Below are 25,780 nucleotides of genomic sequence, written 5' to 3' on the forward strand. Positions count from 1 at the left end.
GCAGGACTTGGGGGGCCCGGATGTCTGGGTCCTCTATGGGGCAGGGGGGGTATGGGGCAGGATTTGGGGGGCCCAGATGTCTGGGTGCTCTATGGGGCAGGGTTATGGGGCAGGACTTGGGGGGCCCGGACGTTTGGGTCCCCTGAAACTTGTGGGGTGGGAGATGTGGGGCAGGTGCGTGGGATGTGGCTCCGCCCCCCCGGCCCCGCCCCGCCCCCCCCACCCCCCCGCTGGCCCTAACCCCACCCCACAGTGAGCCGCAAGGACGGATCGGGGACGGGAGGTACTGGGCTTACTGGTGTTACTGGAGTTTCTGTGTGTGCTGGGAGTGACTGGAGGCACTGGGGTTACTGGAGTCACTGGAGCTGCGGGTGTCACTGGTGTTGCTGGAGGTGACTGGAGCTGTTACTGGTGATACTGGAGGTGACTGGAGTTACTGGTGATACTGGAGGTGGCTGGAGCTGTTACTGGTGATACTGGAGGTGACTGGAGTTACTGGTGATACTGGAGGTGGCTGGAGTTGTTACTGGTGATACTGGAGGTGACTGGAGTTACTGGTGATACTGGAGATGACTGGAGCTGTTACTGGTGATACTGGAGGTGACTGGAGTTACTGGTGATACTGGAGGTGACTGGAGTTGTTACTGGTGATACTGGAGGTGACTGGAGTTACTGGTGATACTGGAGGTGACTGGAGTTACTGGTGATACTGGAGGTGACTGGAGTTGTTACTGGTGATACTGGAGGTGACTGGAGTTACTGGTGATACTGGAGGTGACTGGAGTTGTTACTGGTGATACTGGAAGTGACTGGAGTTACTGGTGATACTGGAGGTGACTGGAGTTGTTACTGGTGATACTGGAAGTGACTGGAGTTACTGGTGTTGCTGCCGTTGCTGGACTTACTGGAGTTGCTGGACTTACTGGTGTTACTGGAGGTGCTGGTGCTGGTGCTACTGGTGTTACTGGAGGCGCTGGTGTTGCTGCTGGTGCTGGAAGTGACTGGAGTTGCTGGAGGTGACTGGAGTTGCTGGGGTTGCTGGTTGCTGCTGGTGTTACTGGAGACTGGGGGGTGACTGGTGTTACTGGAGATGGGCTGACTGGTGTTACTGGAGATGACTGGTGTTACTGGAGATGGGCTGACTGGTGTTACTGGAGATGACTGGTGTTACTGGAGATGGGCTGACTGGTGTTACTGGAGATGACTGGTGTTACTGGAGATGGGCCGACTGGAGTTACTGGTGCTACTGGAGTTGTTGCTGGTGTTGCTGCAGTGACTGGTGTTACTGGTGTGAGTTGCTGGAGGTGCTGGTGTTACTGGTGTTACCGGTGACTGGGAGTTACTGGTGTTGCTGGAGGGTGGGGTTACTGGCGGATTACTGGGGGGCTACTGGTGTTACTGGGGGGCTGGGCGGGGATCAAGCTAGTCCAGTTAGTGAGCACTGGGAGGTTACTGGGGAGGTTACTGGTGTGAGTGGGGGCTGGGGGGGGTTGAAGCTGCTGCAGTCAGTGAGACCTGGGGGGTTACTGCTGTTACTGGGGGCTGCTGGGTGCTACCGGGCGCACTGGTGCCAGGGACACACAAGGGTCGTGGGTGGGTGCCGTCGGTCACGGCGTCCCCGTGGGTGTCCCCTGTGTCGCCCGTGATGTCCCCGTGTCCCTTGGGTGTCCCCGTGGGTGTCCGGGTGTCCCCCACGGGTGTCTGGGTGTGCCCCACAATGTCCCTGTGTCCCCTGGGTGTCCCCACGGGTGTCCCCGGGGTGTCCCTTCATGATGTCCGTGCGTCCCCGTCAGTGTCCTCTGTCTCCTGTGTCCCCCCCCGTGGGTGTCCCCGTGTCCCCTGGGTGTCCCCGTCAGTGTCCTCTGTGTCCCCTATGGATGTCCCTGGGTCTCTTGGGTGTCCCTGTGTCCCTTCATGATGTCCATGTGTCCCCGGGTGTCCCCGTCAGTGTCCTCTGTGTCCCCCCCATGGGTGTCCCTCGGTCTCCTGGGTGTCCCCCACGGGTGTCCCTGTGCCCCCCGTGATGTCCATGTGTCCCCATCGGTGTCGTCTTTGTCTCCTGTGTCCCCCCCATGATGTCCATGTGTCCCTGGGTGTCCCCGTCAGTGTCCTCTGTGTCCCCTGTGTCCCCCCCATGGATGTCCCTGGGTCTCTTGGGTGTCCCCCATGGGTGTCCCTGTGTCCCCGTGTCCCCTGGGTGTCCCCTCATGATGTTTGTGTGTCCTCGTCAGTGTCCCCGTGTCCCCTGGGTGTCCCCCATGATGTCCTCTGTGTTCCCCCACGGGTGTCCCTGGGTCTCTTGGGTGTCCCCCACGGGTGTCCCTGTGTCCCCCCCATGATGCCCGCGTGTCCCTGTCAGTGTCCCCTAGGATATCCCTGTGTCCCCTACGTGTCCCCCACGGGTGTCCTCGTGTCCCCACGGGTGTCCCCACGGGTGCCATCCGTCCCCTCCCCACAGGACCATGACCCCGGGGCTGCCCCTGCTGCTGCTGGCCCTGGCGCTGCGGGGGGGGACGGGGACCCCCCCTGGGTCCCCCCCGGGTCCCCCCTGTGGGGCGGCGGCGCTGGTGGCCATTTTGGGGCGCCTGCGGGAGCTGGAGGGACAAGTGCGGGCGCTGCAGGGACAGTGCGGGGACAGCCAGGGACCCCAGGCTGGCACCGGTATGTGGGGGGACATTGGGATGGGGGGGGGATGTGGAGGGGGATGGGGTGACATTGGGACATGGGGGGGCGTGTGGGTGGGTGGGGGGACGTGGGGGACATTACACATGGGACACGGGGACCTGGGGGACGTGGGACGTATGGGGGGACACGGTGGGGATGTGTGGGGGGTATGGAGGGACGTGGGGGGACACTGGGACATGGGGGGACATGGGGGGGACAGGGAGTGACATTGGGACATGGAGGGGACTTGGGGGGGGACGACATGGGGCATATGGGTGACACGGGGGGGGGAACCTGTGGGGGACACGGGGGGGACACGGGGAGGGTCGGGGGAGGGACATAAGGGTCATGGGGACACTGGGGGGGCCCATGGGGCCTCGTCACCCCCCGCCCCCCCCGTGTCCTTCCCATCCCTGCAGGACGCACCCTGGCTCGGGAGCTCTGTGTGTCCCCCCCCGGGGAAGGCTGTGGCTGCCCCTCCCCCCCCGCCCCTCCCCCCACTCCCCCTGTCCCCCCCGACCCCCCCTGTCCCCTCGGCTGCAGTGACCAAGGACGCTGTCGGGGGGGTCGCTGCCGCTGCTTCCCCGGCTTCACCGGCCCCCACTGTGCCACCCCCGCCTGTCCCCCCGGTCGTGGTGGGCCCCGCTGCACCCTCGGTATGTCCCCAAGGGTCCCTGAGTGTCCCCAAGGGGGTCCAAGGGGTCCCAAGGGTCCCCAAGGATTGCCGATGCTCCCCCCGGCGTCCCCATCCCAGTGCTCCCCAGTGCCCCCCCCCCGCCTTCCCACCCCGGCTGTTGAGGGGCCTGATGCCACCTTGGTATGTCCCCAAGGGTCCTCAGGTGTCCCCAAGTGTCCCCGAGTGTCCCCAGTGCTTCCCAGGTGTCCCCAAGGGTCCCCAATGCTCCCCCAGTGTCCCCATCCCAGTGCTCCCAGTGCCCCCCCCCACCTTCCCCCCCCGGCTGTAGTGGAGCCTGATGCCACCTTGGTGTGTCCCCGAGTGTCCCCAGTGCTCCCCAGGTGTCCCCATAGTGTCCCTGCCCTGTAGGTGCCCCATGACCTGGTGTCCCCATGGCCTGGGTGTCCCTGTTCCTTGGGTGTCCCCTCCGTGTCCCTGGGGTGTCCCCACCCAGTGGGTGCCCTGTCCTGTGGTTTCCCCGTGGTGTCCCCATCCCAGAGTGTCCCCATCACGTGGTATCCCCCTGATGTCCCCACGATGTCCCCATCCCATGGTGTCCCCATCATGTGGTATCCCCGTGGTGTCTCAAGAGTGTCCTGTCCCCTGATGTCCCCATCCCATGGCTGCCCTGTCCTCGTGGTGTCCCCATGGTGTCTTGAGGGTGTCCCTGCCCTGTACTGTCCCCAGGGTGTTCCCATCCCGTTGGCCCTGGCCCATGGTGTCCCCAGGGTGTCCTCCGGGTGTCCCCATCCCCTGGGTGCCCCATCCTGTGGTGTCTTTGTGGTGTGTCCAGGGTGTCCCTGTCCCAAGGGTGCTCCATCCCATGGTGTCCCCATGGTGCCTCGAGGGCATCCCTGTCCCATGATGTCCATAGAGTGTCCCCATTCCCAGGGTTCCCTGTCCCTAGGGTGTCCCCAGGGCGTCTCTGTCCCATAGTGTCCTCAGGGTGTCTCCATCCCATGGGTGCCCCGCTCCATGGTGTCACCAGGGTGTCCTCAAGGTGTCCCAGTCCCAGGGTGTCCCCATCCCCTCGATGCCCCATCTTATGTTGTCTTTGTGGTGTCTCCAGGGTGTCCCTGTCCTGCCGTGTCCCCATCCCTTGGGTGCCCTGTCCTGTGGTGTCCCCAAGGTGTCCCCATTCCATAGGTGTCCCATTCCATGGTATCACCATGGTGTCCCTGTCCCATGGTGTCCCCAGGGTGTCCCCATCCCCATCCCATGAGTTCCCCATCCTGTGGTGTCACCAGGGTGTCCTCAAGGTGTTCCAGTCCCATGGTGTCCCCAGGGTGTCCCCATCCCATGGGTGCCCCATCCCATGGTGCCTCAAAATGTCCCTGCGGTGGCACCCACTGATGGGACCCTGTCCCCGCAGAGATCCCCTCGGTGACACCGCGCTTGGCCACCCGCAACCAGACGTCCTTCCGTGTGACCTGGCCACGTCCTCTCGTGCCCGTGGACGGCTACCAGGTGGCCCTCATCCCCCTGGTGAGCTGGGGACGGGGACAGGGGTGGGGACAGGTCCCCAGCGCTGCAGTGGCCCCAGTGTGGTGGCCCCAATGTGGCCCTGACGTGGCCTTCATCCCCATGATGAGGTGTCATCTGTGGCCACCCACTGCTGCCCCACTAGGAGACACCATAAGGGTGTCCCTATGGTGTCCCCAACATGGTCCCAATGTGCCCGTTGTCCCCAGAGCAAGCCAGTGGTCAGGCCACCTCCTGCTGCCTAACTTGGGGATGGGGACATCTCCCCATAATGTCCCTTGTCCCCAGGATGAGCCACGATAGTGTCACCCATCTGCTGCTTGGCTTAGGGATGGGTTCCCCCATGGTGTCCCCAACGCGTCCCTTGTCCCCAGGATGAGCCAGCAGCTGTGGCCACCCTCCAGCTACCTGGCTTGGTGACGGGGATGTGTCCCCAGCATGGTGTCTCCAGTGTCCCCAACATGTCCCCTCTCCCCAGGATGAGGCACCTGGCTGCTGCCACCTGCCTGCAGCCCTGCTTAGGGACCAGGACACGTCCTCGCTGTGGTGTCCCCAGTATGTCCCTAGTGTGTCCCCAACATGTCCCCCAGCCCCAGGACAAGCCATTGGCTGCAGCCACCTGCCTCCTGCCTGCCTCAGGGATGAGGAAGGTGTCCTCACCACGCTGTCCCCAGCGTGTCCTTCCGTAGCTGTCCCCAGTGTGTCCCCAATGTGTCCCCCAGCCCTGGGAGAAGCTCTTGGCTGTGGCCACCTACCTGCCGCCTGACTCAGGGCCAGGTCCCCAGCCTGTCCTTGGCATGTCCCTTGTCCTCAGGATGAGCCGGCGGCGATGACCACCCATGAGCTGCCCGGCTCTGCCGTCACCTTCGAGGTGACGGGGCTGGCACCGGGCCGTGCCTTCGAGCTCTTCATCCAGGCTCAACGGCAGCAGCACCTCGGGGCGCCCAGCACCCTGCGCATCCGCACCCGTACGTGTCACCCACTGAGCGCGGGGACCGCGAGGGGATGGGCGTGGGGATGGGGGGGGGGCACCACGGGGATGGCAACGGGCATGAGCATGGGGACGGGAAGGGGGACGACACGGGGATGGTGACGGGTGTGGTTGTGGAGACGGGGGTGGGGATGGCACATGGATGGGGACGGGGATGGCGCGGTCATGGGTGGGGGGACAGCGATGGGGACAGCATGGGGACAGGGGTGGGGATGGCACAGGCATGTGGACGGGGTGACACAGGGATGGGGACAGTGATGACGTAGTGTCATGGGCAAGGGGACAGGGCTGGGGACAGCACAGGCATGTGGTTGGGTGTGGCACATGGATGGGGATGGTGATGGCATGGTCATGGGTGTGGGGACAGCAGTGGGGATGGCTTGGGCATGGGGACAGCATGGGGACAGGGGTGGGGATAAGGAGGGGGAAAGGGATGGGGTGGCATGGGCATGGGGACAGGGGTGGCATGAGCAGAGGGACAGGGATGGAGATGGCGTGGGTATGTCAATGGGGATGGTGTGGGGGGGGGACAGGGACAGTGACGGCATAGTCATGGGGACAGGGGTGGCATAGGCACAGGGATGGGGACAGGAATGGGGACAGCATGGGCATGGGGACAGGGATGGGGATGGCACAGGGATGGGGACAAGGATGGCACAGGGATGGGGTTGAGGACGGTCATGGCATGGTCATGGGTATGGGGAAAGCGATGGGGATGGCTCGGGCATGGGGACAAGGATGGGGACATGGATGGGCACAGGGATGGGGATGGCACGGGCATGGGGACAGGGATGGCATGGGGATGGGGAGAGCATGAGCACAGGCATGGTGACAGGGACAACATGGGGATGGTGATGGATGGGGACAGCGCAGGGATGGGGACGGCATGGGGACAGGGACGGCATGGGGACAGGCATGGCGAGAGGGATGATGCAAGCATGGGGATGAGGACAGCACGGACATGGGGACAGGGATGGGATAGTGATGGGGATGGCAGAGGGATGGGGATGTCACGGCCACAGGCATGAGGACAGGGACTGGCATGGGGACAGGGACTGGGATGGGCATGGGGACAGGGACGTTGCCTGCAGCCTCTGTCCATCCCCATCTGTGTGTCCCCATGGCTCTGCGGGTCCACATACGTCTGTCTGTCCTGGTGGATCTGTGTGTCACCGGTCTGTCCCTGTGGGTCCGTGTGTCCCCTTGGGCCCGTCTATCTGCGTCTGTCCCTGTGCGTCCCCAGGGACTCGTCTGTCCCATGGGTCCGTGTGTCCCCATGGGTCCGTGTGTCCCCGTGGACTCGTGTGTCCCCATGGGTCCGTGTGTCCCCATGGGCTCGTCTGTCCCCATGGGTCAATGTGTTCCCATGGGTCTGTGTGTCTCCATGGACCAACGTGTCCCCATGGGCTTGCGTGACCCCATGGGTCAACGTGTCTCCATGGATTTGTCTGTCCCCATGGGTCCACGTGTACCCACATCCCCTGGTGCTTCCCCGTGCGTCCCTCTGTTGCCTGGGTCCAGACGTCCCCAGTCTGTCCCTGTCAGTCCATCTGTCCCAGTCTGTTCCCATGAGTCTGGGCATCCCCAGTCTATCCCCATGGCTGTCCCCAGGCTGTCCCTATGCATCCATCTGTCCCCATCCCTTCCTGTGTCCAGCCATCCCTGTGTCCCCCACTGTGGGTCCCTGGGCTCTGGCAGACGGGGACATTTGGGGACAGGTTGATGACCCTGCTCCCCTTTGCTCTCGCAGCGCTTGCCCAGACTCTGCCCACCCATGGGGGGTCCCCAGGGTCCCCTCAGGGTTCCCTGGGGTCCCCGGCATCACCAGTGGCCCCAGCATCACCATCAGCCAGAGGGTCTCCGGCATCCCCAAGGTCCCCAGTGTCACCAGCATTCCCGGGGTCACCAGGGTCCCTGGGATCACCGGCATCACCAGTGTCACCGGATGCATCCTTGGGGTCACCAGGGTCTTTGGGGTCACCGGCATCCCCAGCATCTCCAAGGTTTCCAGCGTCCCCAGTATCTCGAGGGTACCCGGGGTCCCCAGCATCGCCGAAGTCCCCAGTGTCACCAGGGTCCCCAGTGTCACCAGTGTCCCCAGCATCGCCGAAGTCCCCAGTGTCACCAGGGTCCCCAGTGTCACCAGCGTCCCCAGAATCCCCGGGTTCACCAGTGTCCCCAAGATCCCCAGAGGCACCAGCATCCCCAATGTCCCCAAGATCACCTGCATCTCCACGGTCCCCAGCATCACCACAGTCCCCTGTGTCACCTCCATCTCCATGGTCCCCGGTGTCCCCAGCATCCCCACTGTCCCCAGTGCTCCCGGGTGGCCCATCTCTGCATGACCTTGGGGCCAAGCTGTCCACCTACAATGGCTCCTTGCTGCAGCGCCTGGAGAGCCACCTCCGGGCTACAAAATTCCCCCTCCGGGGCAACCAAACAGTGCCGGCGGTGGCCCGTGCCATCCTCTCTTACCTTCTACGCCGCAGCCCGGCCCCATTGCGTCACCAGCTCCTTCGCCAGATGCCCCATCCCAAGCCCCAGTTGATGCCAGGGGCCGCCGGCGAGGCTCTGGTGGACCTGGATGGGCTGCGGGGCCACGCAGAGACCGTGGTGATCCGTTACCGGCTCCTGGAAGAGCCGGAGGGGGCCGAGGGGGAGCTGCAGGTGCCAGGGGACACAGCGGTGGCCCGGGTGCCAGGGCTGGTGCCAGGGGCCAGGTACCGGGTGGAGGTGCACGGCGTGGTGCGGGGGCACATCTCCAAGTCCTACACATTCCTGGTGACGGCAGGTGGGTGATGGGGATGGAGACAGGGACAACATGGCACAGGGACATCCCATAACCATCCACTCCTCTTTTGGGTGCAGGGGTCGATGGCACCGATGAGCCCCCGCTGGACTGGGAGCACACGTATGAGGTGGAATTGACTGAACCCCAAGGTGTCGTAGCCAAAGCAGGTACCATCAGGTGGTCCATGGCAGCAATGAGAGGGACTCAGGTTGACCTGCTTTTGGTAGACAAGTTGGGGGTGGTTGGATGGTTGGGATGGGGGATTGGATGGTTGGATGGATGGTGGTTGGATGGTTAGGATGGGTGGGTGGATGGATGGATGGTGGTTGGATGGTTGGGTTGGGTGGGTGGGTGGATGGATGGATGGTGGTTGGATGGTTGGGATGGGCGGGTGGGTGGCTGGAGAGGTGGAAGGATGGATGAATCATGGTTGGGTGGATGGATGGATGGATTGTAGTTGGATGGTTGGGTTGGGTGGGTGGGTGGATGGATGGATGGTGGTTGGATCGTTAGGATGGGTGGGTGGATGGATGGATGGTGGTTGGATGGTTGGGTTGGGTGGGTGGGTGGATGGATGGATGGTGGTTGGATTGTTAGGATGGGTGGGTGGATGGATGGATGGCGGTTGGATGGTTGGGATGGGCGGGTGGGTGGCTGGAGAGGTGGAAGGATGGATGAATCATGGTTGGGTGGATGGATGGATGGATTGTAGTTGGATGGTTGGGATGGGTGGGATGGGTGGCTGGAGAGGTGGAAGGATGGATGAATCATGGTTGGGTGGATGGATGGGTGGAAGGATGGATGGAGGGGGGGTGTGTCGTGGTTGGATGGATGGAAGGATGGATGCTGGGATAGGTGGATGGGTGTGTGGGTGGGTCACAGGGACAGATCGATGAGTGGAAGGATGGATGAATCATGGATGGATGGAAGGTTGGATAGATAGATGCGTGGATGGGTGGATGGAAAGTTGGATGGATAGGTCTGTGGGTGGATGGGTGAGTGGGTGGGTAGGTGGATTCAAAGACTGATGTAAAGAAAAATGAATGGAAAACCAGGTCATTGAATAGATGGAAGCCTGGAACCTTGAATCGTCAAATGAGTAGACAGACAGATAAAGGGACTGATGGATGGAACTACAGACAAATAACAGAATAAATGGACAATTGGATGGATGGGTGGATCAATGGGAGGAAGGGGGGATGGTTGGGTGCTTGGATCGAAGGGTGCATGCTTAGACAGATGGGTGAATGGACAGATGGTTTAGCAGAAGGATGCATGTGTGGCTGGATCTTCATGTTCTGCATTGTGCCATCTCCATTGCAGTGCCAGCCCCACCGTTGGAGGAACCACCGCCCCGGCCTCGCCTGGGAGAGCTCACAGTCTCCCATGTCACCCCTGGCTCTGTCCAGCTGGAGTGGAGCGTCCTCGAGGGCACCTTTGACTCCTTCACGGTGCAGTACAGGGATGTGCAAGGCCAACCTCAGGCACTTGCGGTTGATGGTGGTTCCCGCATGGTGACGGTGCCTGGGCTGTCACCGTCGCGCCGCTACAAGTTCAACCTGTACGGGGTGTGGGGTCGGAAACGGATTGGTCTCATCTCCACCGAAGCCATCACAGGTGAGGGCATCATCTGTGTCCTCTGCAGGCGCTGGGTTTGGAGCAAATCAGGAGCCTTGGCAGCTCCTTTGACCTTGAGGGATCTGGGAAGAGCATCTGGCCCTCGATTTGGGGGTGGGGGTGGGTGTGTGCAAGGTCAGAGGGATGGAGGGATGTTTGTATGGAAGGGTGGATGCTTGTGTGGGTGGTTGATTGGGTGGTGGGTGGAGGGATGGTTGGGATTGGAAAGATGGATGGATGGGATTGGGTGGATGGATTGATGGTTGGGATTAGATGGATGGATGGGATTGGAGGGATGGATGATTGGGACTGTTGATGGATGGTTGAGATTACATGGGTGGGTGGGATTGGATGGGAGGAAGGGTGGATGGGTGGATTGATGGTTGGGATCAGATGGATGGATGGATGAGTGGATATATCGATTTTTGGATGGGTGGCTGGAAAAATGGTTTGGTGGACTGATTGATGACTGGCTAGATGAATGGATGGAAGGATGGATGGATGGAAGCATGGGTGGTCAGGTCGATATTCAGAGTGTTTAATGAATGAGCAGATGGATAGTTGCATGCTTGGATAGTTGGGTTCCATGAATTAATGTGAGGAGAAGGGTCATGGAGACATGATGGGTGACAGGACGAAAGGAAGCATAGGTGGGTGGGAAGACACATGGATGGTTAGACGGATGGAAGGACAGGTTTCTGGCAGCCTGGCTGCCTGAATTGCCTGACAAAGGGATGTTTGGATGGATGAGTGGATGGGTGGACAAACAGGTAAAGAAATGGGAAATGGATGGAAGGGGGGATGGTTGGGTGAGTTGAGTGGCGGGTGGGTGATTCGGTGGATGAAGGGACAGACAGAAAGATGGATGGATGGATGGATGGATGGTGGTGTGTCCACAGTGTGTCCTGCATTGTACTGTCCCTCTTGCAGCTCCGGCCCCACCAAAGAAGGAACCACCATCCCCACCTCGCCTGGGTGAGCTCACGGCTTCCCACGTCAGCCCCGACTCTGTCCAGCTGGAGTGGAGCGTCCCCGAGGGCACCTTTGACTCCTTCACGGTGCAGTACAAGGATGCACGAGGCCAGCCCCAGATGCTGCCCGTGGACGGAGGTTCCCGCACGGTGACGGTGCCTGGGCTGTCACCGTCGCGCCGCTACAAGTTCAACCTGTACGGGGTGTGGGGTCGGAAACGTCTGGGCCCCGTCTCCACTGACGCTGTCACAGGTGAGGACATCTGGGGGACCCATCCATGCACCCCTTGGGGCCCTGGGTATGGACTGTGGCCAGACTTTGGGCAACACCCATAGAAGGTCTTTAGCTCTTCTGAGAAATGAGAACATCTCTTGGGTGGGTGTTAACTGGAGGTTGGATGGAGAGCTGGGTGCAGGCAAGGTTGATGGCCATAGAGGGATGGGGAGAGGGAGGGAAGCCTGGAGAGAGGGAATGATGGTGTACGGGTGCTTAGATGAATGTGTGGCTCATTGGGTGAGGACATGTTTGGATGGATGGATGATTGGATGGATTGTGGGATGGGCACCTCACTACAAGGAAGACGCTGAGGTGTGGGAGCGTGTCCAAAGAAGGGCAACGAAGCTGTTGAAGGGTCTAGAGAGCAAGGCCTGCGAGGAGCGGGTGAGGAAACTGGGGTTGTTTAGCCTGGAGGAAAGGAGGCTGAGGGGAGACCTCATTGCTCTTTACAACTACCTAAAAGGAGGTTGTAGCGAGGTGGGTATCTGTCTCTTTTCCCAGATAACAAGTGATAGGACAAGAGGAAACAGCCTCATGTTACACCAGGGCAAGATTAGATTGGATATTAGGAAAAATTTCTTTGCCAAAATGGTTATCACGCACTGGAACAGGCTGCCCGGGGAAGGGGTTGAGTCACCTTCCCTGGAGGTATTTAAAAGAAATGTAGAGGTGACGCTTCAGGTCCTGGTTTAGTGGTGGACTTGGCAGTGTTAGGTTTATGGCTGGACTTGATGATCCTAAAGGTGTTTTCCAACCTTGATGATTCTGTTTTTCTACGGATTAATATGTGTTTGGTTTGTGGACTGGATGTGTGATTGGATGGATGCGTGCACCGATATTTGGATGGAAGGATGGAATGGTAGTGGGATGACTGGATGGTGGATTGTTGGTTGGAAGCCTGTATATTTGGAGAAATGAAGGAGCGTCTGGTTGGTTGGATGGTTGAGTGGAGGTATGGATTCAAGGACTGATGCACCGTGTTGTGGTTTAACCCCAGCCAGCGACTAAGCACCACGCAGCTGCTCACTCACTCCCCCGCCATGCAGTGGGATGGGGGAGAAAATCGGGAAAAGAAGTAAAACTCGTGGGTTGAGATAAGAATGGTTTAATAGAACAGAAAAGAAGAAACTAATAATGATAATGATAACACTAATAAAATGACAACAGTAATGATAAAAGGATTGGAATGTACAAATGATGCACAGGGCAATTGCTCACCACCCGCCGACCGACACCCAGCCAGTCCCCAAGCGGCGATTCCCTGCCCCCACCTCCTAGTTCCTAAACTAGATGGGACATCACATGGTATGGAATACACTGTTGGCCAGTTTGGGTCAGGTGCCCTGGCTGGGCATGAGAAGCTGAAAAATCCTTGTCTATAGTCTAAACACTACTGAGCAACAACTGAAAACATCCGTGTTATCAACATTCTTCACATACTGAACCCAAAACATAGCACTGTACCAGCTACTAGGAAGACAGTTAACTCCATCCCGGCTGAAACCAGGATACACAGAGAAAGGCGCATAGAGAGAGAGGAGATTTGATGGATGGAAGGATAGACAAACAGATCAATGGATGGATAGACAAACGAAAACATACATGTTTATGCTGGGCCTTGTGCCATCTCTGTTGCAGCTGCAACCGAGCCAGAGGAACCACCATCCCAGCCCATCCTGGTAGAGCTCACGGCCTCCCATGTCACGCCTGATTCCGTCCAGTTGGAGTGGAGCGTCCCCGAGGGCACCTTTGACTCCTTCACGGTGCAGTACAAGGATGCAGAAGGCCAGCCCCAGGTGCTGCCCGTGGACGGAGGTTCCCGCACGGTGACGGTGCCTGGGCTGTCACCGTCGCGCCGCTACAAGTTCAACCTGTACGGGGTGTGGGGTCGGAAACGTCTGGGCCCCGTCTCCACTGATGCTGTCACAGGTGAGGACATCTGGGGGACCCATCCATGCACCCCTTGGTGCCCTGGGTATGGAGCAGGAAAGGAGCTGGGTCTGGGTCTGTCCTGATCCCCTGGGGCCTTGTGGGAACTGGGAACATCTCTTGGGTGCTGCCGGGGTTAGAGGGAAGGGAGCATGGAAGATTGGAGGAGGGAGGGAAATGTGGATGGATGGATGGAGGGATGGAGGGATGGGCAGGTGTCTAATTGCTTCCCTGAGGAGATGGATAGATGGAAGCTTGGTTTAGTTCATCCGTGAATGGATGGATGAATTGATCAAAGGACGGATGGATGGATGGATGGATGGATTAGTAGATGGACGAACATTTGTATGAGTCTGGCTAACTGAAGGATTGACAGGTGGTTCGAACGCTTGGATGGACACATGGTTAGATGGCAGTGTGGAAGGGTGGATGGATGGAGGGGTCCTGGCAGCCTTTGTTGGATGTCTGCCTGGTCAGAGGAGTGAGTGGTTTCATGGTTTGATGGTTCAAGAGCAGAACAGACTCAAGGACCAATTGGGGGAGAAATTCTTATAGAAAGGGATGTAATGCAAATAGGGAGGGATAGGGTTTTTTTGGTGGAATGGACAGACGGATGTTTGGGTGGTTTGATGGATGGATGATTAGGTGAGTGTGTGGCTGGATGGTGGACTGGATGGTTGATTGTATGGGTGGATGGATGGGTTGGTGGGTGCATGGATGGACATGTGGATGTTAATGCCGGGCATTGTGCCCTCTCTGTTGCAGCTGCAGCCGAGCCAGAGGAACCACCATCCCAGCCCATCCTGGGTGAGCTGACGGCCTCCCACGTCAGCCCGGACTCTGTCCAGCTGGAGTGGAGCGTCCCCGAGGGCACCTTTGACTCCTTCACGGTGCAGTACAAGGATGCAGAAGGCCAGCCCCAGGTGCTGCCCGTGGACGGAGGTTCCCGCACGGTGACGGTGCCTGGGCTGTCACCGTCGCGCCGCTACAAGTTCAACCTGTACGGGGTGTGGGGTCGGAAACGTCTGGGCCCCGTCTCCACTGACACCGTCACAGGTAAGGATGTCTTTGGACTCCATGTGGACCATGGGTTACGATTAGGGCAGGAGCTTGGGCACGCACATTTTTGGATGATTGACTTGTTGGATTGGTGGATGGATGGGTGCAATAAAAATTGGATCATTGGATGGAAGGATGGGTGGCTCCTTGGTTGAATAGTTGATGGATATGTGTATGGATTGATGGAGATATGGATGGATGGATGGATGGATGGTTGGATGGTTGGATGGTTGGTTGCATGATCATGTGTGGTTTATGGAGTGTATGTGTGATTGGATGGTTTTGTAGACACACGTCTGGGTGGGTGGATGGTGAGATGGTTGGTTGCATGTCGTGATTGGAGGAATAAAGGAGCATCTCATTAGTTAGATGTTGGAATGGAAGTGTTGATTCAAGGACTGCTGGATGGATGAAGGTGCATGAAGAGATGAGTGATTTTGATGGATGGAAGGATAGAGAGACAGATGGGTGGGTTGGTGGAGGGACATGTGGGATATTTATCCTGGGCATTGTGCTCTCTCTATTACAGCTGCAGCTGAGCCGGAGGAGGAACCACCATCCCAGCCCATCCTGGGCGAGCTGACGGCCTCCCACGTCAGCCCCGACTCTGTCCAGCTGGAGTGGAGCATCCCCGAGGGCACCTTTGACTCCTTCACGGTGCAGTACAAGGATGCAGAAGGCCAGCCCCAGGTGCTGCCCGTGGACGGAGGTTCCCGCACGGTGACGGTGCCTGGGCTGTCACCGTCGCGCCGCTACAAGTTCAACCTGTACGGGGTGTGGGGTCGGAAACGTCTGGGCCCCGTCTCCACTGACACCGTCACCGGTGAGTGGGTCTGTGGGCCCCATCTGTGCCCCCTTGGTGCCCTGGGTATGGAGCAGGAAAGGAGCTGGGTCTGGGTCTGTCCTGATCCCCTGGGGCCTTGTGGGAACTGGGAACATCTCTTGGGTTCTGCCTGGGTTGGAGGGAAGGGAGCATGCAAGATTGGAGGGAGGGAGGGAAAGGTGGATAGAAGGATGGATGGGTGATTGCATGGATGGATGGATGGGTTGTGCAATGGGCCCCTCACGACACGAAAGATGCCGAGGTGGTGGAGCGTGTCCGTAGAAGGGCAACAAAGCTAGTGAAGGGTCTAGAGAACAAATCCTGCGAGGAGCAGCTGAGGGAAATGGGGTTGTTGTTTAGTCTGGAGAAATGGAAGGTGAGGGTAGACTGTATTGCTCTCTACAACTACCTGAGAGGAGGTTGTATTGAGGTTGGTATCCGTCTCTTTTTCCAGGTAATAAGTGATAGGATGGGAGGAAACGGTCTCAAGTTGTGCCAGGGCAAGATTAGATTGGATATTAGGAAAAATTTCTTTGCCAAAATGGTTATCACGCACTGGAACAGGCTGCCCGGGGAAGGGGTTGAGTCACCTTCCCTGGAGGTATTTAAAAGAAATGTAGAGGTGACGCTTCAGGTCCTGGTTTAGTGGTGGACTTGGCAGTGTTAGGTTTATGGCTGGACTTGATGATCCTAAAGGTGTTTTCCAACCTTGATGATTCTGTTTTTCTACGGATTAATATGTGTTTGGTTTGTGGACTGGATGTGTGATTGGATGGATGCGTGCACCGATATTTGGATGGAAGGATGGAATGGTACTGGGATGACTGGTTGGTGGATTGTTGACTGGAAGACTGTATGTTTGGAGAAATGAAGGAGCGTCAGGTTGGTTGGATGGTTGAGTGGAGGTATGGATTCAAGGACCGATGCATAGATAAAGGTGCATGGAAAGAGAGGAGATTTGATGGATGGAAGGATAGACAAACAGATCATTGGATGGATGGATGAGCTAACATACGAACACATAGATGATTATGCCGGGTATTGTGCCCTCTCTATTACAGCTGCAGCAGAGCTGGAGCAGGAACCACCATCCCCACCTCGCCTGGGCGAGCTCACAGCCTCCCATGTCAGCCCCGACTCTGTCCAGCTGGAGTGGAGCGTCCCCGAGGGCACCTTTGACTCCTTCACGGTGCAGTACAAGGATGCAGAAGGCCAGCCCCAGGTGCTGCCCGTGGACGGAGGTTCCCGCATGGTGACGGTGCCTGGGCTGTCACCGTCGCGCCGCTACAAGTTCAACCTGTACGGGGTGTGGGGTCGGAAACGTCTGGGCCCCATCTCTACCGACACCATCACAGGTGAGGGTATCTGTGGGCTCCATTTGGGTTGGTGGGTTTGGAATGTGGCAGGAACAGGTCCATGTGGGACATCTCTTGGGTATTGACTGTTGCATAGACATAGGTATGGGAGCAGGCAAGAGAGTGAGAGGGAGGGCTGGATAGATGGACAGACGGATGGATGGATAAGCAGGTGGAGGGATAGCTGTGTGTCTGATGGTTGGGTGATGGGTGTTTTGAATGGAGGCAAATAAGGATGGTTGTGTGCGTCGATCGATGTTTGGATGCAGGGTTGGATGGACGGATGGTTTCTTGTCCAGATCGATAGAAGAAGGTGGGTGGGAAGATGAGTGGTTGGATGGATGTCTGGAAACATGAATGCACAGAAGGTGAAATATCTGGCTGACTGCTTGTGTGGAGAGATGGAGAGCTGAATGGGTGGAGGGTTGCATGAATGAATGGTGCAGGAGATGGAAGTATGAATGTTGAGAGGGACGGATGGATGGATGAATGGATGCATGGATGGATGGATGGATGAATGGAGAGATCGACACGTGGGTGGGTGGCTAAAAAGATGGGTGGAGGGATGAATGCATTGCTAAGAAGCCAAGCGATAACTGGAGAGACTGGTGGGGTGGCAAAAGGCTCTGCTGGTGGCTGGTTGGCTGACTGATAGCATGCCCTGATATATCGAAGACTGTTCATGCAAATGGGTGATGGGAGGGATGGAGGCCTGGGTGGCGGCATGGACAAAGAGCTGGAGAGATGAATGGTTGGTTGGACTGGATGGTGGGTAGACAATCAGCTAGATGGATGGAAAGGTGGATGGATGGATGGATGGATGGATGGATGGATGGATGGATGTTTGCAGGGATGTGTGGTAATTTATGCCGGGCATTGTGCTCTCTCTGTTGCAGCTGCAGCCAAGCCAGAGGAGGAACCACCATCCCAGCCCATCCTGGGCGAGCTGACGGCCTCCCACGTCAGCCCCGACTCTGTCCAGCTGGAGTGGAGCATCCCCGAGGGCACCTTTGACTCCTTCACGGTGCAGTACAAGGATGCAGAAGGCCAGCCCCAGGTGCTGCCCGTGGACGGAGGTTCCCGCACGGTGACGGTGCCTGGGCTGTCACCGTCGCGCCGCTACAAGTTCAACCTGTACGGGGTGTGGGGTCGGAAGCGTCTGGGCCCCGTCTCCACTGACACCGTCACCGGTGAGTGGGTCTGTGGGCCCCATCTGTGCCCCCTTGGTGCCCTGGGTATGGAGCAGGAAAGGAGCTGGGTCTGGGTCTGTCCTGATCCCCTGGGGCCTTGTGGGAACTGGGAACATCTCTTGGGTGCTGCCGGGGTTAGAGGGAAGGGAGCATGGAAGATTGGAGGAGGGAGGGAAATGTGCATGGAGGGATGGAGGGATGGAGGGATGGGCAGGTGTCTAATTGCTTCCCTGAGGAGATGGATAGATGGAAGCTTGGTTTAGTTCATCCGTGAATGGATGGATGAATTGATCAAAGGACGGATGGATGGATGGATGGATTAGTAGACGGACGAACATTTGTATGAGTCTGGCTAACTGAGGGATTGACAGGTGGTTCGAACGCTTGGATGGACACATGGTTAGATGGCAGTGTGGAAGGGTGGATGGATGGAGGGGTCCTGGCAGCCTTTGTTGGATGTCTGCCTGGTCAGAGGAGTGAGTGGTTTGAGGGTTTGATGCTTCAAGAGCGGAACAGACTCAAGGACCAATTGGGGGAGAAATTCTTATAGAAAGGGATGTAATGCAAATAGGGAGGGATAGGGTTTTTTTTGGTGGAATGGACAGACGGATGTTTGGGTGGTTTGATGGATGGATGATTAGGTGAGTGTGTGGCTGGATGGTGGACTGGATGGTTGATTGTATGGGTGGATGGATGGGTTGGTGGGTGCATGGATGGACATGTGGATGTTAATGCCGGGCATTGTGCCCTCTCTGTTACAGCTGCAGCCGAGCCAGAGGAACCACCATCGCAGCCCATCCTGGGCGAGCTGACGGCCTCCCACGTCAGCCCCGACTCTGTCCAGCTGGAGTGGAGCGTCCCCGAGGGCACCTTTGACTCCTTCACGGTGCAGTACAAGGATGCAGAAGGCCAGCCCCAGGTGCTGCCCGTGGACGGAGGTTCCCGCACGGTGACGGTGCCTGGGCTGTCACCGTCGCGCCGCTACAAGTTCAACCTGTACGGGGTGTGGGGTCGGAAGCGTCTGGGCCCCGTCTCCACTGATGCTGTCACAGGTGAGAACATTCGTGGCCACCATGTGGACCACGGGTTTGGAGTGGGGTACGAACTGGGGCAGCGACATTTTTGGATGATTGACTTGTTGGATTGATGGATGGATGGGTGCAATAAAAATTGGATCATTGGATGGAAGGATGGATGGCTCCTTGGTTGAATAGTTGATGGATATGTGTATGGATTGATGGAGATACGGATGGATGGATGGTTGGATGGTTGGATGGTTGGTTGCATGATCATGTGTGGTTTATGGAGTGTATGTGTGATTGGATGATTTTGTAGACACACGTCTGGGTGGGTGGATGGTGAGATGGTTGGTTGCATGTCTTGATTGGAGGAATAAAGGAGCATCTCATTAGTTAGATGTTGGAATGGAAGTGTTGATTCAAGGACTGCTGGATGGATGAAGGTGCATGAAGAGATGAGTGATTTTGATGGATGGAAGGATAGAGAGGCAGATGGGTGGGTTGGTGGAGAGACATGTGGGATATTTATCCTGGGCATTGTGCTCTCTCTATTACAGCTGCAGCTGAGCCGGAGGAGGAACCACCATCCCAGCCCATCCTGGGCGAGCTGACGGCCTCCCACGTCAGCCCCGACTCTGTCCAGCTGGAGTGGAGCGTCCCCGAGGGCACCTTTGACTCCTTCACGGTGCAGTACAAGGATGCAGAAGGCCAGCCCCAGGTGCTGCCCGTGGACGGAGGTTCCCGCACGGTGACGGTGCCTGGGCTGTCACCGTCGCGCCGCTACAAGTTCAACCTGTACGGGGTGTGGGGTCGGAAACGTCTGGGCCCCGTCTCCACTGATGCTGTCACAGGTGAGGGTGTCTGTGGGTCCCATTTATGTCCCCTTTGGAACTGGGTTTGATGTGGGGCAGGAGGTGGGTGTGGGTCTGTCCTGGTTGTGTTTGGCATCTTGTGAAATGGGAACATCTCTTGGGTGCTGCCTGTGTTGGAGGGATTGGAGTGTGCAAGCCTGGAGGGAGCTCTACGAATGGGTCTTTGGAGGCCCACATGTGGCTTTGGACATAAAACAAATGAGGGTTTGTACCTGCTCCAGCACCCGGGCTGCTCCGCTAAGGACCCCAATGGACCCAGGCATCCAGTCCTGTTCTCACTCCTCCCCCAAACCTGGTGACCAAGGGGTACAGGGCATGCCCCCACCCGCTCCATTAGTGAGGGTGGCTTGTTGGATTGGCCATGGCTTGTGGAACATCTCTTGGGTGCTGCCGGGGTTAGAGGGAAGGGAGCATGGAAGATTGGAGGAGGGAGGGAAATGTAGATGGAAGGATGGATGGATGGATGGATGGATGGATGGATGGGCAGGTGTCTAATTGCTTCCCTGAGGAGATGGATAGATGGAAGGTTGGAAGCTTGGTTTAGTTCATCCATGACTGGATGGATGAATTGATAAAAGGACAGATGGATGGATGGATTTAGTAGATAGATGAACATCTGGATGAGTCAGGCTGTTTCAGGGATTGACAGGTGGTTCGGACGCTTGGATGGTGTCATGGTTTTAGCCCAGCCGGTAACAAAGAACCACGCGGCCGCTAGCTCACTCCTCCCGCCCCCCTCCGCTGGGGTGGGGGGAAGACGGAGGAGAGAAAAGAAGAAAAAAAACCTGGAACCTCGAGGGTTGAGATAAAGGCAGTTTACTGGGACAACACAAAGGAATTACAACAACAACGGTACTAATGAACGAGTATACAAAAAGAGTGATGCACAGTGCAACTGCTCACCACCCGGGACCCGACGCTCCGCCACTTCCCCCACCGAAAGAAGCATCCCCCCCCTCCCCGGCCTGCTCCCTATATATATACTGAGCATGATGTCACATGGTATGGAATAGCTCCTTGGCTAGTTCAGGTCAGCTGCCCCGGCTATGCCCCCCACCTCCCAGGTTCCTGTAAAAATTAACTCTATCCCAGCTGAACCCAGGACATTATCCACCCCTTATTCTATACCATCTACATCATGCCCAGATCTTACATTTTCCAATCAACCACTACCACTTTCCTTGTCTTATATATATATAAGTATATGAACTTGTTCTTCTCCCCCTTGCACACACACACACACACACACACACAAATGGTATTCCTTTAGCCTGTGGGCTATTCCTCTAATGTGTCCATCGATTTATTTAGTCCATGGCTTTGGGACTCCATCTGTTGTAACAGTTCTTCAGGATAAGAGAGATGGTGTGAGATGTTGGGTTGTTGCATGCTGCCTCTGGAACTCGTGGCTAGTACATTTGGTGCAACTCACGCCCTTGGTCTGCAGGTCGAAGATGTTGATCTTGAGGAAATTGCTGGGTGCCAGTTCAAGTTCTATTGCTGTTGTACTTGGCTCAGTTTCAAAGTCCATGCTGCAGTCATTTGGGTAATTCTTACAGTAATACCCTTGATATGGCATATAGACATTATAGTTACAATGACATGCATTGGCAGGTTATTTAGCAGTTAAATATTATACAGCCCAATTCACTGGCTATTCTCTCCCAAAATCAAATCTCCCTGAGGTACACATCGAACTTCTCCATCCTTCTGCATCACCCACCAGGTGTACCCAGGTCCCTGAGCAAAAACAACTCCTTGAATGGGTTTGCCTCTGCTTGAGGGAGGACTAACCCAGACTGTCTTTCCTAACATACTCCTCATGCGCACTACAGGGACTTTATCCCCTTCTATAGTATGTGGAAGTCTTGGTTGGGCAGGGCCAGCCCGATTGGCGGATCCTCTAGTATTAACTAACCAGGTGGCTTTTGTTAAATGTGTATCCCAATGTTTGAAAGTTCCACCCCCCATCGCTTTCAATGTAGTTTTCAGCAGTCCATTGTATCGTTCAATTTTTCCGGAGGCCGGTGCGTGATAAGGGATGTGATATACCCACTCAATGCCATGTTCTTTGGCCCAGGTGTCTACGAGGTTGTTTTGGAAATGAGTCCCATTGTCCGACTCAATTCTTTCTGGGGTGCCGTGTTGCCATAAAATTTTCTCTTCAAGGCCCAGGATAGTGTTCTGGGCAGCGGCATGGGACACAGGGTATGTTTCCAGCCATCCAGTGGTTGCTTCCACCATTGTAAGCACATGGCACTTGCCTTGGCGTGTTCGTGGGAGTGTGATATAGTCAATCTACCAGGCCTCCCACTGTTTATATTTCAGCCATCGCCCCCCATGCGACAGGGGTTTTTGTCGCTTGGCTTGCTTAATTGCAGCACATGTTTCACATTTGTGGATGACCTGTGCGATAGTGTCCATGGTCAAGTCCACCCCTCGATCTCGAGCCCATCTATATGTTGCATCTCTCCCCTGATGGCCTGAGGTATCGTGGGCCCACTGAGCCATAAATAGCTCACCCCTACGTTGCCAGTCCAGGTCCACCTGAGACACTTCAATCTTGGTGGCCTGATCTGCCTGCTGATTGTTTTGATGTTCTTCAGTGGCGCGACTCTTGGGTACACGAGCATCTATGTGACGTACTTTTACCACTAGCTTCTCTATCCGAACAGCGATATCTTGCCACAGTGCGGCAGCCCAAATGGGTTTACCTCTGCGTTGCCAGTTGCCCTTCTTCCATTGTTGTAGCCACCCCCATAAGGCATTTGCCACCATCCATGAGTCAGTATAGAGATAGAGCACTGGCCACTTTTCTCTTTCAGCAATGTCTAAAGCTAGTTGGATGGCTTTCACCTCTGCAAACTGACTTGATTCACCTTCTCCTTCAGCAGTTTCTGCAACTAGTCGTGTGGGACTCCATACAGCAGCCTTCCACCTCCGATGTTTTCCCACGATGCGACAGGACCCATCAGTGAACAGGGCATATTGCCTCTCATTTTCTGGCAGTTTATTACACAGCGGGGCCTCTTCAGCCCGTGTCACCTCCTCCTCTGGCGACATTCCAAAATCTTTGCCTTCTGGCCAGTCTGTGATCACTTCTAAAATTCCTGGGCGACTGGAGTTTCCTATGCGAGCCCGTTGTGTGATCAATGAGATCCACTTACTCCACGTGGCATCAGTCGCGTGATGTGTAGAGGAAACTTTCCCTTTGAACATCCAGCCCAGCACTGGCAGTCGGGGTGCTAAGAAGAGCTGTGTTTCAGTACCAACCGCTTCTGAAGCGGCTCGAACTCCTTCATACGCTGCCAATATCTCTTTTTCAGTTGGAGTATAGCGAGCTTCGGATCCTCGATATCCCCGACTCCAAAACCCCAGGGGTCGGCCTCGGGTCTCTCCAGGTGCTTTCTGCCAAAGGCTCCAGGTAGGGCCATTCTCCCCAGCTGCAGTATAGAGCACATTTTTAACATCTTGTCCTGTCCGGACTGGCCCAAGAGCTACTGCATGAACAATCTCCCGCTTAATTTGCTCAAAAGCTTGTCGTTGTTCAGGCCCCCATTTAAAATCGTTCTTCTTCCGGGTAACTTGGTAGAGAGGACTTACAATTTGACTGTAATTTGGAATATGCATTCTCCAAAAACCCACAACACCTAAGAAAGCCTGTGTTTCCTTTTTATTGGTCGGTGAGGACATAGCTGCTATCTTGTTGATCACGTCTGCAGGGATCTGGCGACGCCCATCTTGCCATTTTACTCCTAAGAACTGGATCTCCTGCACAGGTCCCTTGACCTTACTTTCTTTTATGGCAAAACCAGCCTTCAAAAGGATTTGGATTATTTTCTTCCCTTTCTCAAAAACTTCTTCTGCTGTGTTGCCCCATACAATGATGTCATCAATATATTGCAGGTGCTCTGGAGCTTCACCTTTTTCCAGTGCAGTCTGGATCAGTCCATGGCAAATAGTGGGGCTGTGTTTCCACCCCTGGGGCAGTCGATTCCAGGTGTACTGGACGCCCCTCCAAGTGAAAGCAAACTGTGGCCTGCACTCCGCTGCCAAAGGAATGGAGAAGAATGCATTAGCAATGTCAATTGTGGCATACCACTTAGCTGCCTTTGATTCCAGTTCATATTGAAGCTCTAACATATCTGGCACAGCAGCGCTCAGCGGTGGCGTGACTTCATTCAGCCCACGATAATCTACTGTTAGTCTCCATTCCCCATTAGATTTCCTCACGGGCCATATGGGACTATTAAAGGGTGAGCGAGTCTTGTTGATCACTCCTTGGCTCTCCAGTTGGCCAATCAGCTTATGGATGGGGATCAGGGAGTCTCGGTTGGTGCGATACTGCCGCCGGTGCACCGTCGTGGTGGCAATTGGCACCTGTTGCTCTTCAACCTTCAGCAACCCCACAACCGAAGGGTCTTGGGAGAGACCAGGTAGGGTAGACAGCTGCTCAATCTCTTCCGTCTCCAATGCAGCTATACCAAAGGCCCAACGGTACCCTTTTGGGTCCTTGAAATACCCCCTTCTGAGATAATATATACCAAGGATGCACGGGGCCTCTGGGCCAGTTGCAATGGGGTGTTTATGCCACTCATTCCCGGTTAGACTCATTTCAGCTTCCAATACGGTTAGCTCTTGGGATCCCCCTGTCACACCAGAGATACAGATGGGTTCTGCCCCTTTATAACTTGATGGCATTAGGGTACATTGTGCACCAGTGTCTACTAGAGCTTTATATTCCTGTGGATCTGATGTGCCAGGCCATCGAATCCACACTGTCCAGTAGACTCGGTTGTCCCTCTCCTCCACCTGGCTGGAGGCAGGGCCCCTCTAATCCTGGTTAGAATATCCGTTACTCACTTTTTGCACACGTGAATCAGAAGTCCCTTCAAGAGGATCAGAAATGAGATCGGCCCATCTACTGCGTCTGGGGGACTGCTCACGGGAAACTGGAGCAGCAGTTTTCCAAGAAGAATCCTCTTTTCTGGTTGCTTTGTCTCGCAACTCCCGTACCCGTGCATCCAAAACTGAGGTAGGTTTTCCATCCCACTTCCTCATGTCCTCTCCATGGTCATGCAGGTAAAACCACAGGTTAGCCCGTCGTGTGTACTTTCTCTCTCCTCTCTCTTGGGCAGAGGAACGCTTACTCCCAATAACTGCGATGCGGGCCTGTACAGGTGAGGAGGAGGACATATCCACTTTGAATTGCTGGAACTCTTGGGACAATTCCTCTACAGCTGAGACACAGGCCCGTAGGGAGGAAGAGAGACTTCCTTCGTATTGCCGGAGTTGGACAGCTAATTCATCCACCGTTTGTCCATAGCCTTCTTTCCAGGACATTACTGCCAAGTTGGCATAGGTTGGTGGTGCACTTCGTAGAAACTTCCGCCACATCGGTTGTGTGCATTGGACTTCATCTGGATCTGTGGGTGACTGCCCATTTTCTGGATCATTATAAATCACCTTTAGCACGGCTAATTCCCGCAGGTACTGGATACCTCTCTCCATGGAGGTCCACTTGCCTTGGTGACATGTAACTTCATCCCTGAAGGGGTATCTTTCCTTTACACCTAACAGAAGTCGTCTCCAGAGGCTGAGAACTTGTGTTTTTCTTCCAATCGCCTTGTCGATGCCCCCTTCCCTAGACAGAGATCCCAACTGCTTGGCTTCCTTACCCTCTAATTCCACACTACTAGCCCCACTATCCCAGCACCGGAGCAGCCAGGTAACAATGTGCTCACCTGGGTGGCGGCTAAAATCTTTTCGCATGTCACACAACTCACTCATGGGTAGAGATCGGGTAATTATTTCAGGTTCTACCTCTTCCTCCTGTTCTCGCGATGACCCTGGTTCACTTTCATCTCTCACTAAGCGAACTGATTTCTTTGTGTGTTTCTTTTTCTGTACAGGGGCGACTGATACTGGCACAGGTTGGTTTTCTGGTTTAGCCGCAGTATCTGTCACCAGGATAGGGGTAGCTACGGTACCTGTTGTCGTGGTAGGGGCAGCCACGGTGCTTGTCATCGGGGTTGGGGTAGCCACGGTGCATGTTGTCGTATTC

The 25,780-nt window shown here is 56.3% G+C and overlaps 2 protein-coding genes across 2 annotated transcripts in view; one reads left to right on the forward strand and one right to left on the reverse strand.

Annotated features, from left to right (window-relative positions):
* The first annotated feature begins 287 nt into the window (after positions 1–287).
* The window catches only part of TNXB (tenascin XB), a 58,808-nt gene continuing 33,315 nt past the window's right edge, over positions 288–25,780 (forward strand). Inside the window, exons 1-15 of the mRNA XM_075019301.1 lie at positions 288–423; positions 2,459–2,661; positions 3,084–3,320; positions 4,713–4,825; positions 5,637–5,790; positions 7,564–8,604; positions 8,682–8,771; positions 9,928–10,221; positions 11,152–11,445; positions 14,164–14,454; positions 14,987–15,280; positions 16,342–16,635; positions 17,532–17,825; positions 18,587–18,877; positions 19,402–19,695. Coding sequence (XP_074875402.1) covers positions 2,463–2,661; positions 3,084–3,320; positions 4,713–4,825; positions 5,637–5,790; positions 7,564–8,604; positions 8,682–8,771; positions 9,928–10,221; positions 11,152–11,445; positions 14,164–14,454; positions 14,987–15,280; positions 16,342–16,635; positions 17,532–17,825; positions 18,587–18,877; positions 19,402–19,695 — 4,180 coding nt within the window. The 5' untranslated portion in view covers positions 288–423; positions 2,459–2,462. The remainder of the gene's footprint in view (positions 424–2,458; positions 2,662–3,083; positions 3,321–4,712; positions 4,826–5,636; positions 5,791–7,563; positions 8,605–8,681; positions 8,772–9,927; positions 10,222–11,151; positions 11,446–14,163; positions 14,455–14,986; positions 15,281–16,341; positions 16,636–17,531; positions 17,826–18,586; positions 18,878–19,401; positions 19,696–25,780) is intronic.
* On the reverse strand, positions 23,419–25,227 carry LOC142026180 (uncharacterized). Its single transcript, XM_075019030.1, has 2 exons — positions 24,580–25,227; positions 23,419–23,765 (listed from the first exon to the last, which is right to left on the reverse strand). Exons 1-2 carry the CDS (start codon positions 25,225–25,227, stop codon positions 23,661–23,663), a joined length of 753 nt encoding a protein of 250 aa, XP_074875131.1. The 3' UTR covers positions 23,419–23,660.

This window comes from Buteo buteo, chromosome 32 (genome assembly GCF_964188355.1).
Source record: "Buteo buteo chromosome 32, bButBut1.hap1.1, whole genome shotgun sequence".
Classification (NCBI taxonomy): Eukaryota; Metazoa; Chordata; class Aves; order Accipitriformes; family Accipitridae; genus Buteo; species Buteo buteo.

Coding starts and splice junctions, on each gene's coding strand:
- LOC142026180 (XM_075019030.1), bottom strand. CDS start 25,227: ATGGAGAGAGGTATCCAGTACCTGCGGGAATTAGCCGTGCTAAAGGTG. Junction 23,766..24,579: donor CTGATTCACGTGTGCAAAAA/GTGAGTAACGGA, acceptor TTCCTTTGGCAG/CGGAGTGCAGGCCACAGTTT.